Below are 19772 nucleotides of genomic sequence, written 5' to 3'. Positions count from 1 at the left end.
GGTAAGGGAGATGGTGAGGAGTGAGAAGTTACATGTGACCGAGAGAGGAGGCAATGGGAGATTCTCAGAAAATGAACGGGAGATTCTGAATGAGAGAGGAGAGAGAGAGAGAGAGGGCAATGCCGGGAGGAGATATGAGAGTGAGGGCTATGCTGATAAGAGAGAGGAGAGAGAGAGATGAGAGAGACAGCGATGCTGAGAGGAGAGAAAGTGGACGATGATGTATCACTCTTGGCTCGGTCTCTTCTCCTATGTTCTCCTCTGATGGTTTCATATATTCTTACTCAGTTTCCTAAAGCTGTTTCGATTTGTTTGACGAAAGATATGCATACATACAAAATTTCAATCTTGAGGCTTCCATCGTAAGCTTTAAATAGTTAATTATCTTGATCGACAGATGAGTCTATCTGTCTCCAACAAACTTATTGAAACCATTTTGATCCCATATCTTATTGTTGGCAAAAAGAATTTCTTTCCATTCTTTTGCTGATTTTTCACAAATTTTGTTGGCCTCTAATGAAAATTTTGAATATTACTATAAGAATTAGGTTAAAAAAAGAGTAAAAGAATAAAAACAACTTAGTAGCTCTGTTGAGCAAATAATTTTCTTCTTGCATGGACCATTAGATAAACCTTTTTTTTTTAACTATTGACATTTCTTTTATTGTTACACCGGGACTGCAAGTTCGGTCATTAGATTATGGTCTCCAACTTTAGCTGTTAAATTATAATATTAATTCCTGAAACATCCTCAGTGTCCAAAAAACTTATACCATTTGCCATAGCACCTTAAACCTTTACAGTTTACAAAGTATGCAATAAATTTGATAGTTATATTACCTTAAGTTTTGATTGCCATAGAAAGCTAGAGAGGCTAAATGGTTTAGATGTTTGGAAATGATATCTGATATTTCTTTTCTACAACATTTTTTAATTTTTATTTGTAAACAGAAGTGTGAATGAGTATGATTTAATTTTAGTTATACAAAACTAGACATAGAGCATTGTGTTTTTATCTAACATATAACAAATTAAATCAAACTCTTTACTAACATATTATCCAAAATGTTAAAATCTAACTATTTTGAATCATAAGAGGGGATAATCCAAATCATTTTTTTGTATATATTAGTGGGCCTCCTAAATCATATAATATATTCCTCGTCATTAAGTAGTATAACAATTATTTACTGCTCATACACAAATTTGATTAACACAAACAAGATATTTATTATATAAAAAGAGAGGTAGTCAAGACAATTATTTTTATCTCCTTTGTGAAAAATGGAAATTATTAAAAAAAATTATTCAGACTTAAACTGATTTAAAAAAATAGATGAAAATATATAAATAAATATAATGCTTTTAGTATTTACATTATTTACAAAAAAAAATTAGTTTTTCATATTCAGACATGTTTTAAGATATAATGAATTGAAAAGAAATTTCAACAACCAAGTACATTGATTCAAATTTTTGGCATAAAATCTGTTATTATCCAAATCAAATTTAGTTGAAAATCAAGATAAATGATTTTTTTTGTTACACAATTCACAAAAATAGTTAAAAGATAAAGAAAATTTATACTTAAATAATATGTCAGTTACAATTTTGTTTTTGTTTCAGAATATCTATAATTATCCATATTATCTTTAGGTAACGATATTATACCCCTATAAAAGTTTTGTTTCCTTTCATATTTCTTCATTCAAAAAACATTATTCTAAGTAAATATGGTTTCTTTAAGATTTCTTTTATTTTTTCTTTTTGTAAGTAGTGTCTATGCCACAATCGTTTCTCATGATGGCCGAGCCATTACCATTGATAGCCATCGCCGAGTTCTCCTTTCTGGTTCGATCCATTATCCTAGAAGCACTCCTGAGGTATTTAATCTACCTTACATCAAACAGTATGTATGGTCTTAATCTTTTATGTTTTCTACTAATATAATCATTTTTGTTGATATGTTTAGATGTGGCCGAATCTTATAAAAAAAGGTAAAGAAGGAGGTCTTGATGCGATCGAAACATATGTCTTCTGGAATGCGCATGAGCCTACTCGCCGTCAATATGACTTTTCTGGAAAGTTAGATCTTATACGATTCCTGAAAACCATTCAAGATGAAGGATTGTATGGTGTTCTTCGCATAGGACCGTATGCATGTGCTGAATGGAATTATGGGTAATATACTAAAATAGATTTAGCTAGTCTATTTAAGTGCAATATATACCTGTTTAATATATTTTAATAATAAGTTAGCTTCTTGTATGGTAAATGTACGGTTTTCCATATAATGTTTTGGTCGATAAATAGTCAATAAATTGATTTTATTAATCAATATACCAAACATATGTATCGTAAATGCCAGTACTAGTCTTTTAGTTATAGTATATATTTTTAATAAATTGTCATAGTGAGTTGGCTTTTTGTTCGATGATATTACTATTTCTCATGTAATATTTTTGACCAACAATTTTTTTAATTATTTTAAACAGAGGATTCCCAGTGTGGCTGCACAACATTCCTGGAATGGTGTTTAGAACTACAAATAAAGCATTTATGGTAGTCTTACCTGAATCTCAATATTCTTTTATCATATATATAGTGTTATTTTTAATCAAATTTTATATGAATGATTTATGTATAGGATGAGATGCAAAACTTCACAACTATGATAGTAGACATGGTCAAGAAAGAAAATTTATTTGCATCACAAGGAGGCCCAATAATTCTTGCTCAGGTAATCAGTTTAATCTTGTAAATACTTTATCTGGTATTTCGTAATGTTATGTACAATTCTTAACAATATTTATCTTTTTTGGTTTATTAATCTTGTAGATAGAAAATGAGTATGGAAATGTAATGTGACCCTATGGGGAATCAGGTAAAGAATACATTAAGTGGTGTGCAAACATGGCTCAGTCTCTTGATGTTGGTGTTCCATGGATAATGTGTCAACGAAATGACTCCTCGGCCTATGGTAATAAAATCAATGTAGTTATAATGAATAACTAGATTTTGACCCGCGCTTTCAAAGCGCGGATTTATTTTTGTTTTTTTTTTAATTGACAAATATTTAGTAAATGTCACATTTTGATATATTTGTGTTTTATTTTATAAAAGACTTAAAAATTTTATCTTTATTTATCGTATTTCATTTTAAATGACTATTTATGTTTAAAAAATTAAACTTTATTTTTTTAATGAATTAAGTTGGTATAACTCTGATAAATTAATTTTATTATGGGGTTAATATTTTAATTAAAAAATTATATACTTTTAATAAAGATTTATACTTTTCAATAAAAAATTCAATTATTTGTATGAATGCTTAAATTATGTTAAGAAAAGAAAAAATAATAATTAAGAATAGTTGAAAAAAAAATTATTTGAACTTGGACTCAATGGCCCAAAGGAAAAGAAAAGTGAGAATTGAATCTGATTTTTTAATAGGCCCAAATGGCCCAAGAGAGATTTGATGTGGGCTGGATCCAAAAATAATGACCCAATATAGATTTGTTATTAATATTACTTAATTGCCCTTAATGAAACATGCAATGTTAGTGAAGGAAATGGCAGGCTAAGGTAATTATGACAATATGATCATGCTTTAATAGTATAGATTATTTAATATATTCAAAGGTTGACTATTTGAAATCGTTTTTATTTTTATAGTTGAACACATGTAATGGCTTTTACTGTGACAATTTTGTACCAAACAAGCCCAACACTCCTAAGATGTGGACTGAGAATTGGACCGGATGGTAAGTTTTATTTTTAGTATGATTATAATTTTATTATTTTGTAAATATTATATCACAATATATTTATTTTGTCTTCTGTTTGTTTAGGTTTAAGCAATGGAGTGGTAAAAATCCTCATAGAACAACTGAAGATGTCGCATATTCTGTTGCAAGATTCTTCCAAAGAGGATGAACTTTTAATAATTATTATATAGTAAATATAATAATATAATTTAACTTATTTATTAAAATAAGCTCACAGAAAATCGACATTAACTAGAAAGAGTAATTGAAATGCTTTTATTATTGTAGTACCATGGAGGCACCAACTTTGACAGAACCGCAGGTGGTCCGTACATCACAACTTCATATGATTATGATGTTCCCCTTGACGAATATGGTAAATTTAAAGTATATTCATATTTAAAAATATTTTAGAAGTTTCTATTTTTACTAACATGGGAAAATCTATTAGGTAATTTGAATCAACCAAAATACGGGCATTTGAAACAACTTCATGATGTTCTTCACTCTATGGAAAGAGCTCTCACATACGGAGACATCTCCACCATTGATTTTGGAAACTATGCATCGGTAATATTTTTTTAATTTTTTTATCACTATTGTACATGTTATTCTTGAACTAATTACTTATCATGAAAATATTACATAGGCAACAATTTATAAAACCGAAAAAGGATCAAGCTGCTTTTTTGGAAATGGAAATGAAAATTCAGATGCAACAATTAGTTTCCAAGGAGAATCTTACGTTGTCCCGGCTTGGTCTGTTACTATTTTACCGGATTGAAAAAACGAGGCTTATAACACCGCCAAGGTTTTTTATTTTACATTTTATTTGTAAATTTTAAATTTTCATACTGACAACCAATATTCATTCAGAGTTGTAACCAAAATTCATTTTTTGCTGGCTTTATATTTTCAGATTACCACTCAGACTTCAATGATGGTTAAGAAATCAAATGAAGCTGAAAATATCCCTTCAACTCTGAAATGGTCATGGAGACCAGAGAACATGGACAATTTCCTTTTGAAAGGAAAAGGAAAATCTACACAGACACAACTATTTGATCAGAAAGTAGTAACCAATGATCATCACGATTATCTATGGTACATGACTACCGTTAAGTTTAAAGTATGTCTCTTCGCATCAACAGTACTGCTCATGTCCTTCACGTTTTTGTCAATGGAAAACATATTGGTAAGTATCTCCTATATATGTTTTACAAATCTCAATAATACCAACTTACCAAAAAGTAATTGATTTATCTTTTTAGGTAATCAACACGCTGAGAATGGAAAATTTAACTATGTATTTGAGAAAGATGTGAAGTTTAAGTCTGGTCGTAATGTGATTGCTCTTCTTAGCATAACTGTGGAACTTGCGGTAAGTTTTTAGTTATTATTTTATCTTGTATTTTTTTAAGTTAAAACTCTTTTTTCTTTAATTTTAACTGACAATAAAATTTTGTCAATTTTTTGATAGAATTATGGTGCTTTCTTTGAAAATAAGCCGGCTGGAATCACTGGACCCATTTTTATTACTAGAATAAATGGTGATGAAACTATAGTTAAAGACTTATCTGCTCATAAATGGAGCTATAAAACTGGTTTAAATGGGTTTGAGAACCAACTCTTTAGAACGGAATCAATGTTTAAATGGTCAGTTGAAAGTGTACCATTTAACCGAACCATGACTTGGTATAAGGTAAAGATATGTTATTATCTATAAGATAACAAACCAAACACTTTTTGATTTAATATCGAATCACATCATTCCATTTTGTCTTTCAGGCTACATTCAAGTCTCCCTTTGGAAATGATCCGGTTGTTGTCGATCTTATGGGACTTGGGAAAGTTACAGCTTAGGTCAATGAAAACAACATTGGGCGTTATTGGCCGGCATTCATTTCAAGCGAAAATAGTTGTGATGCAAAATGTAATTATAGAGGTGCTTATCATGCTGAAAAATGTCTCACCAATTGTGGAGAACCCACACAAAGATGGTACATTTTCCATATCTTATTAGGTTCTAAAATCAAATATGTTAATGTTAAACCTAAGAAATTTTTACTGGGATTTTTCTTGCTTTGTTCTTTTCTTGAGCAGGTACCATGTTCCTCGTTCTTTCTTGAATGCAGAAGGAGATAACACACTAGTTTTGTTTGAGGAGATGGGAGGAAACCCATCGCTTGTCAATTTCCAAACTACGAGAGTGGGAAGTGTATGTGCTAACGTATACGAGAAAACAATTATTGAGCTTTCATGCGATAGAAAATCCATTTTTGTCATCAAATTTGCATCTTTTGGTAACCCATATGGCAATTGTGGATCTTTTGAAAAAGGATCTTGTGAATCAAGTAACAACGCGGTTGATATTCTCACACAAAAATGCATTGGAAAAGAGAAATGTTCCATTGAGATCTCTAAGGAAAAGTTTGGAGCACCAGATTGCGGTGGTGCTCCTAGAAGGCTCGCTGTCGAAGCTATATGCTAAATGATTTTCTAAATTTATGGTGTTTTTTATCATATTTTGAAATTATGCTATATTTTTTCTAAAATTTAATTCTTTTTAAATATTTATTGGTGGTTGTTTTATTCAATAAAAAACACATTCTTGTATACATTTTACACGGTCATTTTTTTCTCCAAAACAATCATGGTTATTTCTTGTCCACCATCCCCACTCTCTCTCTCTCAAAAATTGAATAATCCCTTGTTCCTTTCAATATTTATTATTTTTCTATTTAATATGTAAGACTGACTAAACTGCCGTTGGTAAATTACTAATCCCCTATATATTAAAAAAGAAGCATTACAACATATTTTTGTAGCCACATGTCATCACCACAATCATTCTTAGAATCTTTAGAAAAATATGTTGGTCCATATAAATATATAATAAGCTTTTTATTAAACTAACTATAAATTAATCATAAATGTTCTTCATTGTTTCCTTAAATAAAAACCACAGAATTACCTAATGTGGCTAAAGTATATATGACATTTAATGATTTTGAATAATAAAGATTTGATAAAAACCAGTATATTCTCTATCATTTTTCATTCATTTTAAAATAAATTAAACAACCACATTAACTATATAATAAAAATTTAGATTTTTTCGTATATGTTATATTTTGAATTTAAAAAAACAAATATAAATGACTAAAGTTTTTAAAAATCTCACACTGAAATTTTTGTGATCCATGGTTTAAAATTTATGTTATAACAAGATTCAAATGATTACGAAATTACATAAGTAAGAAGTCTCATTTAATAAATATTATATATATGCATATTAATATTTTTTTTTAAATAAATTATATACCATATAAAATACATAAGTATTTTAATTTCGAATTTGATTTGAAAATTTTTGATAAACATTTTGAACAATTATTGACAACTTAATATTTAGATTTTAAACTTTGCATTGAATTTTTTTAAAATTATAAATTATTAAAACTATTAAACATCCCATAAATGTTTTATTGTTATCATTGATTTATAATTTTTGGTATAGAGAAATACAAACGATCAAAAATAATATGAGTATAAAATATCTTTTAAAAGATATCAATATTAAAAATGTACTATATATCTATGTTAATATCATTTAAACTTAATTTTATAATATATAAAATAGAAAAAAATGTTTGTGAAGATAAATAAATTTTATTTAAGTATTTGTACCAGTTTAATTATATACTTAATAGTTACTAAATTTTTAACTATTCAATATATATATATATTATTTCATAATATGTAAAAAATATATAATACTTAAAAATAATTTTTATATAATATTCATCTCGCACAAAGCGCAGATCTTAACCTATTCTTAGTGTATTAAAGATACACTAGTGTATTAAAGATACACGAGTTCAAATCTTATTGTGACATTTTTATTTGGTGGGAGCTGGTTTAGCAATTTTGTTTATTTGAATTCAACGGTTCTTTATTGACTTTGAACAGTTCTTTCATGTACTTAGAACATCATAAATTATTTGCAACTTGTATTATTTCATCAAGATCGCAAAAGTCAACTTCTACATTCGAAGTGCTTTCATGTACTTAGAACATCATAAATAATTTGCAACTTGTATTATTTCATAAAGATCGCAAAAGTCAACTTGTTCGTTTTCGAATGTAGCAGAGGAGAGAATCCTAGTTGAGAATACAAGATTTTTGGTCTAAACTAATCCGGTTCAATGTTGTCGCATTCTCTAATTTATTTAATTATCAAAATAAATGAACAACTAGATGGGCCTTGTATCTTGGGCTTAGCCCATATATACTTTTAAAATTAAATATATAGCCCATATCTTGGGCTTCTTCTACGCTCTGCCTCCCTCAGTCCGTCCACCGTGTAGTTTGATTCAGGTAACAGAGGTTCTTTTTTTTTTTGTCTCATAAATCTCCATAGAGAACGAAAGGTTGAAGCTTATTGTTGCGGAGGGTGCTTGGGCTTGATTTGTTGTCTAGGTTTGGGGATATATCCTTATACCCAGAGGAGGAGAAAGTCTCAAACTTTAGCATAAAGGAGAGAGGGAGACCATAATGAACAAGAGGAAAAACTGGAAGCTTGTTCCCGTTAATGGAATGACGCAAAAGAAGATGAAGCCGCGTGCTTCAGGTGAGATATCAAACATTGAATCTTGTAACCTCTCTGTTGAAGGGAAGAGGCTCTATTAGAGTCTTTGGTTCCTTTATCATACTTGTTTGTGCATGTCAGGGACGAATCTTGCTCTGTTCAAGAGAGACATCGATGAACTCATAGATGAGTTTGTGGAGGTACCTTTGATTTATTTATTCTCCATCTTTGTTAGTTATTTTTCAGGCTTTCAAACTTGTTGAGTCTCTGGTTTTACTTGCAGGGTGATTTGACAACGTTTGGTGATATGAAGAGGGTGTGGCTATCTCGAAAGTTTTCTTACATATATGAAGCCTTCCCTAACACCAACTTAGCATTTTTCATCCAGTCACTATATGCTCATACCATTGGTAAGTTTTGGGAACACTAATTATCCATTGCTGTCTGTCTGTTTCCACATTGTGATTGTTGTCTTAGCTAAGTTCACAAGCCAAGCCTTATGTCTGCAGGTCACATGGTTAGCATTGATTCTTTTTCACGGAGGCTTGGAGGTCTTTACTGTCTCTATTGCCTTCATGACATCCAGCCTTTTAAACCCAAGTTCCGGATTTATATCTCACTTCGTAAGTCTTAAACCATTTGTTGAATCTTATCTTTACCGTTTACAATCATAATTAACTAGCACGGCTCTCATCTTTGCAGAGGAGCTTGGGAAATTTAGGGATCTTATAGTGGAGGCAAAAGAGAAAGGTGTAGAGATAGCTACTGCTGTGGGGAAAAAAATGCTTGATAAAAACGTGTTTATATTTGGAGCTGTGGACTTTGATGAAACGTCTACAACCGAGAAACTTCATCAATCGATTGAGCTACAGAACAGACTTGTGCGGTGTGCTTACAAAAAGTATGTCACTTCGTCCCTTGAAATTTTTTCAGTAAGACTAACTAATCGTTATTTATTAATATAACATTTTCACTGATATGATTCTCAATAGGTTAACCTCTGAAACCGAGATTGACAAGTTTATTCATTTGGATATGGTGAGTACGGGATAACCTTTTCCTTAAGATAGAAGACTGAAGAGTATATATAAAGGGGTATGCTGATTATTTTTTCTTATTATCAGGGTAAAGAAGTTGATTTGAGCTCCATACATAAACAGTCTATAGAGTATGCAGAAGCCAAGAAGCGCGCAGTGAAAAGTATGCTACTTCATTTGAACTGTTTTGTTACAATATGAGATTTTAAGCATGTGTGGTAAAGTACCATATCAATGGTTCATTATGTTTAATATCGCTTGTTTTTTGGGTAATGTTAAGGTGCAGGAGAGATAGTGGAGATTGGGGACATAAAGCACATAGCGGAAGAGAAAGAGTTGATGGGAGATAAGGTTGAGAAACTGAAAGAGGAATGGGATTCACAAAAACTTTCATTTTGTGAAAGAACCAAGTTTGACGGTCTTGATACGACACAGAAACTTCTGAAAGATGTTGAACATGATGATGATGGAGATGAAGATGAAGATGATGGGTTTGGTGAGCTTGACCGCTTACTTTCCGACAGCTGATTTGGACATTGCACTCAACCAGTGAGAAGCTTTTATGGATTACTGCTAATGAAAAAGCCCTCTATAGACATGTCATTTGCATGTAAATTTTGATTTGATTAGACTTCAGATCAAATGTTTTATCTTATGGCTCTGAATTTTTATCAGATTCAGGAGCTACAACACTGATCTCTTTAAATGAAGAGAGCAAGATGCTGATTAGGAGAATAGATTAGTTAGTTTGCTTGTGAACTCAGTATCTAACAATTGGGAGTAATGTTGCTTTTTTCTTAATAAATGAAAATATATTTTTGTCATATTTTCGAGTACATGTGTTTATTATATAGTTTTCCAATGATAGAGAAATCTGGTTTCCTGTATTTTTATCGAGTTTACATAATATTACTGAATATAATTACATAGATGTTGACGGCTTTATTTTTTCGTAGATACGTCATAACTGTCCGAGGTGTAGTTTGATGATTGAATGTATTGAGCTAATATGGGAAGGGGTTGGTGGTGAGACAAGCGGTGTTTGCTGGACCTTTGCCACTGTGGTTGTTGGCATTGTTGCCTTTATCGAGAGCCCACACAGGGGATCACCACTTTTTTTTTTTTATATTTCGAGTCTTCTTCTTCTTTTCTCTTAGTCAAAAACATAATAGGTCGGCGAGTCTAATACGAAGAATAATCGGGCTGAGTAGCAACTAAAAGGAGAATACGTCGTTCACCAATATTTAATCAATGTTCCAAGTTTAGAGTTTAATTTGTCAACGTTGACTCCCTTTTTTTTTTGGTAATCGTTGACTCCCATTTTCCCAGCAGGGAACGGTGTTTTGTTAATACTCGCTGAGAAAAAAATTGTTTCAAAAAGATCTATTTTTTACATTTTTAATATATGTTTTATTAACTATTTGTAAATTTCAAAAAATTTAATTGCATTAGTTGAATTTATATTGGCTTAAAATTATAGAAGAAAAAATGTAAAACACAAAAAATTATGTAAATTTAATATCTCTATTATTAAAAGAGAAGTACCAATATAAATTACCCCTTAATTTTCAAAGTTATTTATATTTGAATGCCACTGAAGTAATAAATTTACCTACCTTTTAGTATTCTTGTCTTTTATAGTTTAATTCATGCATTTTCCTAAAATAAAGTATAACAAATTATGTTTATTTATTTAAAAAATGTTTCCTATAATCTGGGTAAAGAATAAATTATACTTAATCAATGTCAAAAATGTAACAAGATTTTATTATTACCGGGTGGTTATTTTTTATTTTGGTATATTAACTACATCTAAAAAAACATAAAAGTGTTATAAAAATACATAATGAAAACCACAAAATTTTAAATAATATATTGAATTATTTAATCGTATAAATCAAATATAAAAATAGATAACCATTTTATTTTACAGTACAATTTTGATCCATAAAAATACATTTGCACGAACACACGAGTTATATTTTAAAAATAGGGTTGTAGCAGTTGACGGATCAAAAAATAAAATAAAATTATTCATTATAAATTCTAAAATGATTGTGTTTAGAAATATATTAAATAATTATTTAATATATATATATATATAATTTTTTTTAAAATATATTACCATTTATATAAGATAAATATTTTTTTTTTTGCAAACCAAAAATTAATACCCGCGCACCTCTAGTGTTTTATTAAAACATGTGAAAAATCTAGAATATGTAACTTTAAGGAACGGAATGACTACTATATAGTCTATATTAACTAAGATTAAGTTTGTTGTTAATTGTGTTTCAAAAAAAGTGTTTCAAAAAAAAAATTGTTATTAGTTAACCTGTCGCCTCACCAGCCCATCTCTTTGCAAGCCTATCATCATGCTCCGCTCAAGAAATATCAGATGCTTAGTTCGAAAACTTTGGTCACTGTTTTAATCAATGCTACGAGTTTAATTAGAGTTTGATTTGTCAACTTTGACTCCCATTTTCCAGCAGGGAAACCGCGTTTACCCTTGTACTAGTACTACACTTAATCGACTATTTAAAATAGTTACGAAAATACCACCCACCATCTTTTTGTATAGTGTATTACTCAGATAAGGTATCGTCTAGTCAAATATCTCCAGAAATATAATGTAAAATGTTACAAATATTTTAGTTTCACATCGGAGTCATCGCCCACTCATTCAAGTGTTTGAATGAACTCAACTTACCAACCCACCACTTTTTTGAGTCATGGCATAGCTTAATATAGAGACCCTTTAACATCTACGTCTTCAGTTGATTTACATTTTGCTATTAATCTATGCATTAGCCATATATTTATACAAAACTTTAGAAATTACTTTTCGGCTTAGTAGAAGCAATCAAGTCTATATAACCATCGACCTCTCAGTACATCTTTACATTTAAAAGAAAAAAATTTACGACGACCGATATGTTCTTAAGACAATTTCACGACATACATTCGTTTCAAGCAAAATAGACTAAATAGCAAATTATATAGAATAGCCTAATAAAATCTAGCTAATTATAAGTTATAACTTATAAGTAAGCTTCTGGAGTCTACAGTGTCGTCTAATTAGATGAATAGAGTTTATTATTTAGAAGATCTTATCTAACCCATAGAGAAAAATATAATTAAAATAATTATCTATGCTGGTTTGGTTGGTGGAGTATAATAATATTGGATTAATATGAGAAATATTGATTGTTGATCTGGTTTGATTAGGTTTTCGATCAACATGCCGAGTCCATTGGTCTAACAACAAAGTAGACATCGATCGTTATATAATGCAAGATGTATTAAACTTTTAGAAAATGGTTATATTTAATATGATCATTATTGTTACAGGATTACGATTTTATTAACGATGTATATATACATATAGATAATTTTAGCATATACATATATTAAAGTTAAATTAATTCTTCATAATATCTTCATTTTTCATTTATATATATAGTCAACAGTTAATTTCTGTTGACATTCATATAATTATATATTTGATTATATTATATAGTCCTCTATTTTTCAAATGAATTGTAACTGAAAAAAAAATATTAACAATTAACAAATTAAAACTAATTGATAATAATACCTAATTCATCTTTCGAGATTGATTAAATTTACCAATTTGATTAAAAAAAAATGGACTGTATATCTAGGTATGAAGTAGAGAACAAAAACAAAAATATGTGGTCGTAGCATCGTACATTTCCGGAGAGGTTGCGGTGATTCTTCATTGTGGTGGGTCTGATGTGGTTGTGACTTCGTATTTCTCAGCAAATCTGCGGCGATTTTACGTTGTGGCGAAACTGATATAGTTGTAGTTTTGTACTTTTTCGGTGAGACAGGGGTGATTCTTTGTTGTGATGGATCTGATGTGGTTGTGGCTGCGTACTTTTCTGGTGAACCTACGGCGTTTTTTCGTTGTGACGGAACTGATGTGATTGTAGTTTCGTACTTTTCCGACGAGGCTGGGTGAGTCTTTGTCATAAATTGATGTGGTTTAAGTTTTCTACATTCTTATAGTCGTGGAAATGGTTTTTCGTTGGCGTCTCGTTCTAAGACAAGTTCTTGGTTGCGTTTGTAGCGGTTTTTTTTTTATAGTTTATTATTTGTTGTTTTAGATTTTGGTTTTCTGTCTTCTTCTTATTATTTCTGTATTTCTGTCAAAAAAAAAACAATTGGTATAAAATTTAACATTTTATCTAAAAAAAATAGAATACAAAAATTATAAAATACAATATTACTAGAAAATTTAAGCTAAACATCTATTCTGTGAAACCAAAAGAAACATGTAAAACAAACAAGAAGAGAATGTAAATAAAGTGATAAGAGTATTACCTGAAATAGAGATAATGTGTTAGCTAAAAAAGCATTAGGTGATGCCGTGATGTTAGGAAAAATATGCTATTAGGTAGCTTATTCTGGTAGTACGTATGAGACAAATAACAAATTGTATAAAATGAGACAAAACAAAATTATTACATTCTCTTTAATAATCTTTTTTTTTAAACGAAAATAAATAGTGTTATTTGTTGGGGGCTTTGAAATTGACTCGACTACGTTATTACACACCTACTCCCATTTTCATTACCAAACCATAGTCACTCGTAAAGTCTCACCAACCGCAAAACTCTATATCCCCTTATTTAGCCACCAGCCGCGACCACCTTTTCCGAAAGAGATCTTTTTGCGGCTCAAACCAGATTCACGTTTTCTATCTTCAACCCTTACATCAAACATCATCCAACGGTCATGATTAAACTCTCAGTCTCCACCCACCTTCATTCTTATTTACAATTTATGTTTTGATTATTCCATGAAAGCAATGAGAAAAAATAATAAATAAATAAAATCAGTGCGATACACACAGTAATATCTCATCAATGCATTATTCATTTTTCACATATTTTGAATTATATAATTAAATTTTAAATTATAGATACATGTGTCTTTGACCAAAAAAAGAGAGACATATGTCAAAAATATCAAAAAAGTTTCTAAAAGGTTTTTTTATAAAGAAATCTATAAATCTTTTCTTTCTTTTTCTGCTATTTTATTAATTCTTAAAGTGAAATATATTACCCATTTTTACAAAAAAAAATATATATTACCCATTAAAAACTAGCAAAATGCTAATAAATAAATAAAACTTGTTCTCGTCTCTTTTCTTTCTTGTGCTTACCTAACATCAAATACTACTACATCGTCTCCTTATTTAAACAACTCTTCTCCTTCTCTTCTTCCTCAGGAACACAAACTCCAAATCACTTCACCAACACGTCAAAAGCTCTCTCTCTCTTCCTTCACCAAAACAATTCAAAAGATCTGATCCTATTTAACAGACCAAAATTCGAAACCAATGGATCAGACACAAAACGACAACATCGAAACTATGTTGTGCGGCGGAGTTGAGAAGACGAACGTGGCTGTGGCGGCAGATCCGTTGAACTGGGGTGCTGCGGCGGAGCAGATGAAAGGGAGCCACTTGGATGAGGTGAAGAGGATGGTTGAGGAGTACCGTAGACCGGTGGTGAACCTCGGAGGAGAGACGCTAACGATCGGACAAGTGGCGGCGATCTCCACCGTCGGTAACGGCGTTAAGGTTGAGCTAGCGGAGGCTTCGAGAGCGGGAGTGAAAGCTAGCAGCGATTGGGTTATGGAGAGTATGGGCAAAGGTACTGACAGTTACGGTGTCACCACCGGGTTTGGAGCTACCTCTCACCGTAGAACGAAAAACGGGGTCGCATTGCAGACAGAACTCATCAGGTAACTAAATAAATTGTATTAGATCATGTATTAGTGAAGAGTTATGCGAAATAATTAGAGCATGAAATCAAACATTATTTTATCAGGTTTTCATTTTATAAAATTTCGTATTAAATGTCGTTTTAGTTTTTGCACACAGATTAAAAAAATCATTAGTTTTATATTGTTTTATATAAAAACATAATTTACTATGCATTTAACCATATTTTAACCAATAACAAAAAATAAATTACTGAATAAAATCAATAAATTTTACTTATTTTGTAACAAAAATTTTTTTCTATAGCCCCACTTAATATGAAACGGGGAGAGTATTAATTTAGTCATTTGGTGAATTAAGTGGATAATTGCAAGATGTATAAAATTTTAGTTAGAATTAGAGAAATATTAATTTATACTTCATACTTGGCACTGAACTATACTCACGAGGTTTTACCAAAAAAAAACTATACTCACGAGGACAACGTTTTTAACGAGGATCGTCATTTCATTTGCATGGCCAGTGACTCGGGTCGGGTCGGGTCGGGTCTGGTACCACCTAAAGTAATTTAATTTTAAAATGTTCCGTAACAGATTTTTGAACGCCGGAATATTCGGTAACACGAAGGAGACATGCCACACGCTACCGGAATCCGCCACGCGAGCCGCCATGCTCGTCCGAGTCAACACACTCCTCCAAGGATACTCCGGGATCCGATTCGAAATCCTCGAAGCGATCACCAGTCTCCTCAACCACAACATCTCCCCATCTCTCCCCCTCCGTGGAACCATAACCGCCTCCGGCGACCTCGTCCCCCTCTCCTACATCGCCGGTCTCCTCACCGGACGCCCCAACTCCAAAGCCACCGCTCCCAACGGCGAATCCCTAACCGCCGAAGAAGCCTTCAAACAAGCCGGAATCGCTTCCGGATTCTTCGATCTTCAACCCAAGGAAGGTCTCGCGCTCGTTAACGGCACGGCGGTTGGATCCGGCATGGCCTCGATGGTTCTATTCGAAGCGAACGTTCAGTCCGTTTTAGCGGAGGTTTTATCGGCGATCTTCGCGGAGGTGATGAGCGGGAAGCCTGAGTTCACCGATCATTTGACTCACCGACTCAAACATCACCCCGGACAAATCGAAGCGGCGGCGATCATGGAGCACATCCTCAAGGGAAGCTCGTACATGAAGCTAGCTCAAAAGGTTCACGAGATGGATCCGTTACAGAAGCCCAAACAAGACCGTTACGCTCTCCGTACTTCTCCTCAATGGCTCGGCCCTCAGATCGAAGTGATCCGTTACGCGACGAGATCAATCGAGCGTGAGATCAACTCCGTTAACGATAATCCGTTGATCGACGTTTCTAGGAACAAAGCGATTCACGGTGGTAACTTCCAGGGGACGCCGATTGGAGTTTCGATGGACAACACGCGTTTAGCGGTTGCGGCCATTGGGAAGCTCATGTTTGCTCAGTTCTCGGAGCTTGTTAACGATTTCTACAACAATGGTTTACCTTCGAACTTAACAGCTTCGAATAATCCAAGTTTGGATTACGGTTTCAAAGGAGCTGAGATCGCTATGGCTTCTTACTGCTCTGAGCTTCAGTACTTAGCGAATCCAGTAACTAGCCATGTTCAATCAGCTGAGCAGCATAACCAAGACGTTAACTCTTTAGGACTCATCTCATCTCGTAAGACCTCAGAAGCTGTTGACATTCTCAAGCTGATGTCTACGACGTTCCTTGTTGCTATATGCCAAGCTGTTGACTTGAGACATCTTGAGGAGAATCTGAGACAGGCGGTGAAGAACACAGTTTCTCTAGTGGCGAAGAAAGTGTTGACCACTGGAGTCAACGGGGAGATGCATCCGTCACGGTTCTGTGAGAGAGACTTGCTTAAGGTCGTTGACCGTGAGCAAGTGTTCACGTACGTGGATGATCCTTGCAGCGCAAGTTACCCGTTGATGCAGAAGCTAAGACAAGTCATTGTTGATCACGCTTTAGCCAACGGTGAGACTGAGAAGAATGTGGAGACTTCAATCTTTGAAAAGATTGGAGCTTTTGAGGAGGAGCTTAAGACGGTTCTTCCTAAGGAAGTGGATGCGGCTAGAGAGGCTTACGGTAATGGAAACGCAGCGATTCCGAACAGGATTAAGGAGTGTCGGTCTTATCCGTTGTATAAGTTCGTGAGGGAGGAGCTTGGAACGAAGTTGTTGACCGGAGAAAAGGTTGTGTCTCCGGGAGAGGAGTTTGATAAGGTGTTCATTGCTATGTGTGAAGGTAAGATTATTGATCCACTGATGGATTGTCTCAAGGAATGGAACGGAGCTCCGATTCCGATATGCTAAGATAGCATTCCTCTGTTTTAAGCTGTTTTCTAATTGCTTTTGCTTTTTTTTTTGTTCTTTTTTTTTTCTTTTATGTTTGAGTTGAATGTGTAACCAGTGAATAATTGTAATGCGAATGGTGTCACTTTGTATGATATATATGAAACAGAAATTGGAAATTGATGATTCTAGATTCTTTGACAGTATCTCCATAAAACAAGAGTTTGAAGTCTGTTTAATGACAGAGAACCGAGGCAACCATATCTTAAAAGTTTTGCTTTATGTCTTGAGATGTGTGAGAAACAAAGATCTTTTGCCAGAGTTAATGTTGAAACATTTGTGGATGCTGCATGTTTATTGGCCCTTGCTTATACTTGTAATACTATAGTTCACGCTTATAAATAATTTTTTGTACATAATTAGTTTATACTTTATATACGATCTAAACCAATATTGAAAAATTCTCTCTAGAAACATAGATCCACAGATGATAATACAAAATAAATTGAGTATCCTCACTCTTACATGCACATGTAAATGCAGTTCCTTTGTTGCTGAGGAGCGCCACTGCAACGAACCACGTCGAGGAAAGTGTTCTCATCACATGGAATCCATAGTCTAGATGAATCAGAACTGAAGTCATAAGCATCTTGAGCTAGATCAAGCAATGCCTTGAAGATCGGATGTTTAAGCAAACTCATCTTTATCACAAACCTCTTGTAATCATCGCCTACATACACTACCAAATGTCCTTTTGGGACATCTTTGGGTATGGCTTCATTTTCTTTCTTGAAACCCCAAGAAACCTTCTCGTAGCAACTCTCACAGGAAAATGAAGTACAACATTGTATGACTATGGATTTGCTCTTCATGGTTTTGAATTTGTTTTCACAGGCTTTTATGAACTTGTTCTTCATTTTGAGAATATAAAAGGAGAGGTCAAATAAAACTGATGAATAGAGAGATATAGATGGTTTTGTGATGAGAAGCACAATGGTGAGGGACATGTGTATTTATAGATGATTGATCTAAGGTCCATAAATATATTAAATCTAAAGATTTTGACATTATAGATGGGCAAGTTTTATTATATGATAAAGTACATCACGAGGGGTTTAAATTATGAATAATTGTTTTGTCATTTTTGTTTCACTCGTGTGGTTTCGTTATCTTTCTTCATCAAACTGAAACTGTACGAACATGCACTGTCTATTATGATATGTTATTTTTCACCTTGGGATGAGAGTTGTAACCGAATTTCTTGCATGGGAGATAAGACCCACACAGAAAGAAGAAAGATAAGAGATATGAAGCAGGGTATGGATTTTAATTTTTTCTGTGTACATAGTGTGATCCCAAATGTATTATTCATGGATTGTCTTCATTATCAAGATAGTATCTGATATAGGCTCTAGTTTAAATGACTTCATTACGATATATCATATGTGTTAATATTCTAGCTAGTTGTATAGTTTGGGTTAAGTTATTTGGACAAATGAAACGACATCCATTTGATATTGGATATAATCTCAAGGGTGAGCAGCATCCTAAAACTGATTATAATTATATGATCAGTATTGTTGAAGGTACGTCGAATGTACCTATGATAATAAACTATCTATATATGTAGGTCTGGTCTTTTTTCCTAGGGATTCGGGGGAAAACAGTTATAATGCATGGAATGCAAGTTTAGATTTACACAGAAGTGTCAACTTCTGCAGGGTCCAGTATGATTGGGAAAGAGAACAGAGCACTTATTCATTAGGATTCAGATTCATCCCCCCCCCCCCCCCCCCCCCCCCCCCCCCCCCCAGAAAAATAGTTGCGTAAAAGAAGAGCAACCATTCTTATTTATTGCAGATGAACTTATGGTGTGCAGTTTAAATATTGTATGAACTTGTGGGTTGTCTGATTATATCTCGGAGTTTTTTTTGGATTTGTTTCTATTTGGTTTCAGATTTTTTTTGTCAACTGCATGCAGAACTATACCAGATTGACCCGGAATGGTGACATAAAAATGACTAGTACAAAACCCAAACATGGTTTGGTCATTTGGCCTCTATTATAGATCACTTTCAGTTTTTTTTTCTCAATCATGATGTTAGTTACAAAACAGTTTTAGATAAGCCTTTGAGCCATACAAATACAAACTAAACGTATCATCTCATCACTATCAGGCTAGTTAGAGCATCTCCAATGTAAAAAATGGAGTGGGGATGGAGATCATCTCCAATGTAAAAATGGAGTGGGGATGAAGATGCCTTTAGAACATGAAGTTCCGTCTTTAAACCAGATCGAAG

General features: G+C 32.7%; 4 protein-coding genes across 4 annotated transcripts; 3 read left to right on the top strand and 1 right to left on the bottom strand.

The window, feature by feature from the left end:
- Positions 1–3688: 3688 nt before the first annotated feature.
- LOC106355484 (beta-galactosidase 15-like) lies at positions 3689–6258 on the top strand. The gene is made up of 9 exons (XM_048735548.1): positions 3689–3764; positions 3852–3868; positions 4056–4143; positions 4219–4337; positions 4687–4871; positions 4919–4962; positions 5039–5148; positions 5248–5423; positions 5871–6258. The coding sequence occupies exons 1-9, from the start codon at positions 3689–3691 to the stop codon at positions 6256–6258; spliced, it is 1203 nt and encodes a 400-aa protein (XP_048591505.1).
- A 1831-nt stretch (positions 6259–8089) lies between these two features.
- On the top strand, positions 8090–10219 carry LOC106356685. The gene is made up of 9 exons (XM_013796422.3): positions 8090–8147; positions 8250–8400; positions 8500–8558; positions 8642–8768; positions 8868–8981; positions 9061–9259; positions 9351–9396; positions 9483–9558; positions 9676–10219. The coding sequence occupies exons 2-9, from the start codon at positions 8325–8327 to the stop codon at positions 9921–9923; spliced, it is 945 nt and encodes a 314-aa protein (XP_013651876.2). The 5' UTR covers positions 8090–8147; positions 8250–8324; the 3' UTR covers positions 9924–10219.
- A 4406-nt stretch (positions 10220–14625) lies between these two features.
- Positions 14626–17658, top strand: LOC106352757 (phenylalanine ammonia-lyase 2-like). The gene is made up of 2 exons (XM_048736996.1): positions 14626–15170; positions 15744–17658. The coding sequence occupies exons 1-2, from the start codon at positions 14764–14766 to the stop codon at positions 17491–17493; spliced, it is 2157 nt and encodes a 718-aa protein (XP_048592953.1). The 5' UTR covers positions 14626–14763; the 3' UTR covers positions 17494–17658.
- Positions 17659–17882: 224 nt separating this feature from the next.
- LOC106355485 lies at positions 17883–18645 on the bottom strand. The gene has a single exon (XM_013795426.3). The coding sequence runs from the start codon at positions 18477–18479 to the stop codon at positions 17994–17996; it is 486 nt and encodes a 161-aa protein (XP_013650880.3). The 5' UTR covers positions 18480–18645; the 3' UTR covers positions 17883–17993.
- Positions 18646–19772: the final 1127 nt, after the last annotated feature.

This window comes from Brassica napus, chromosome A7, assembly GCF_020379485.1.
Source record: "Brassica napus cultivar Da-Ae chromosome A7, Da-Ae, whole genome shotgun sequence".
Lineage (NCBI taxonomy): Eukaryota > Viridiplantae > Streptophyta > Magnoliopsida > Brassicales > Brassicaceae > Brassica > Brassica napus.
The sequence above is the reverse complement of the archived record's forward strand: the minus strand, read 5'-3'. Positions and strand labels throughout refer to the sequence as shown.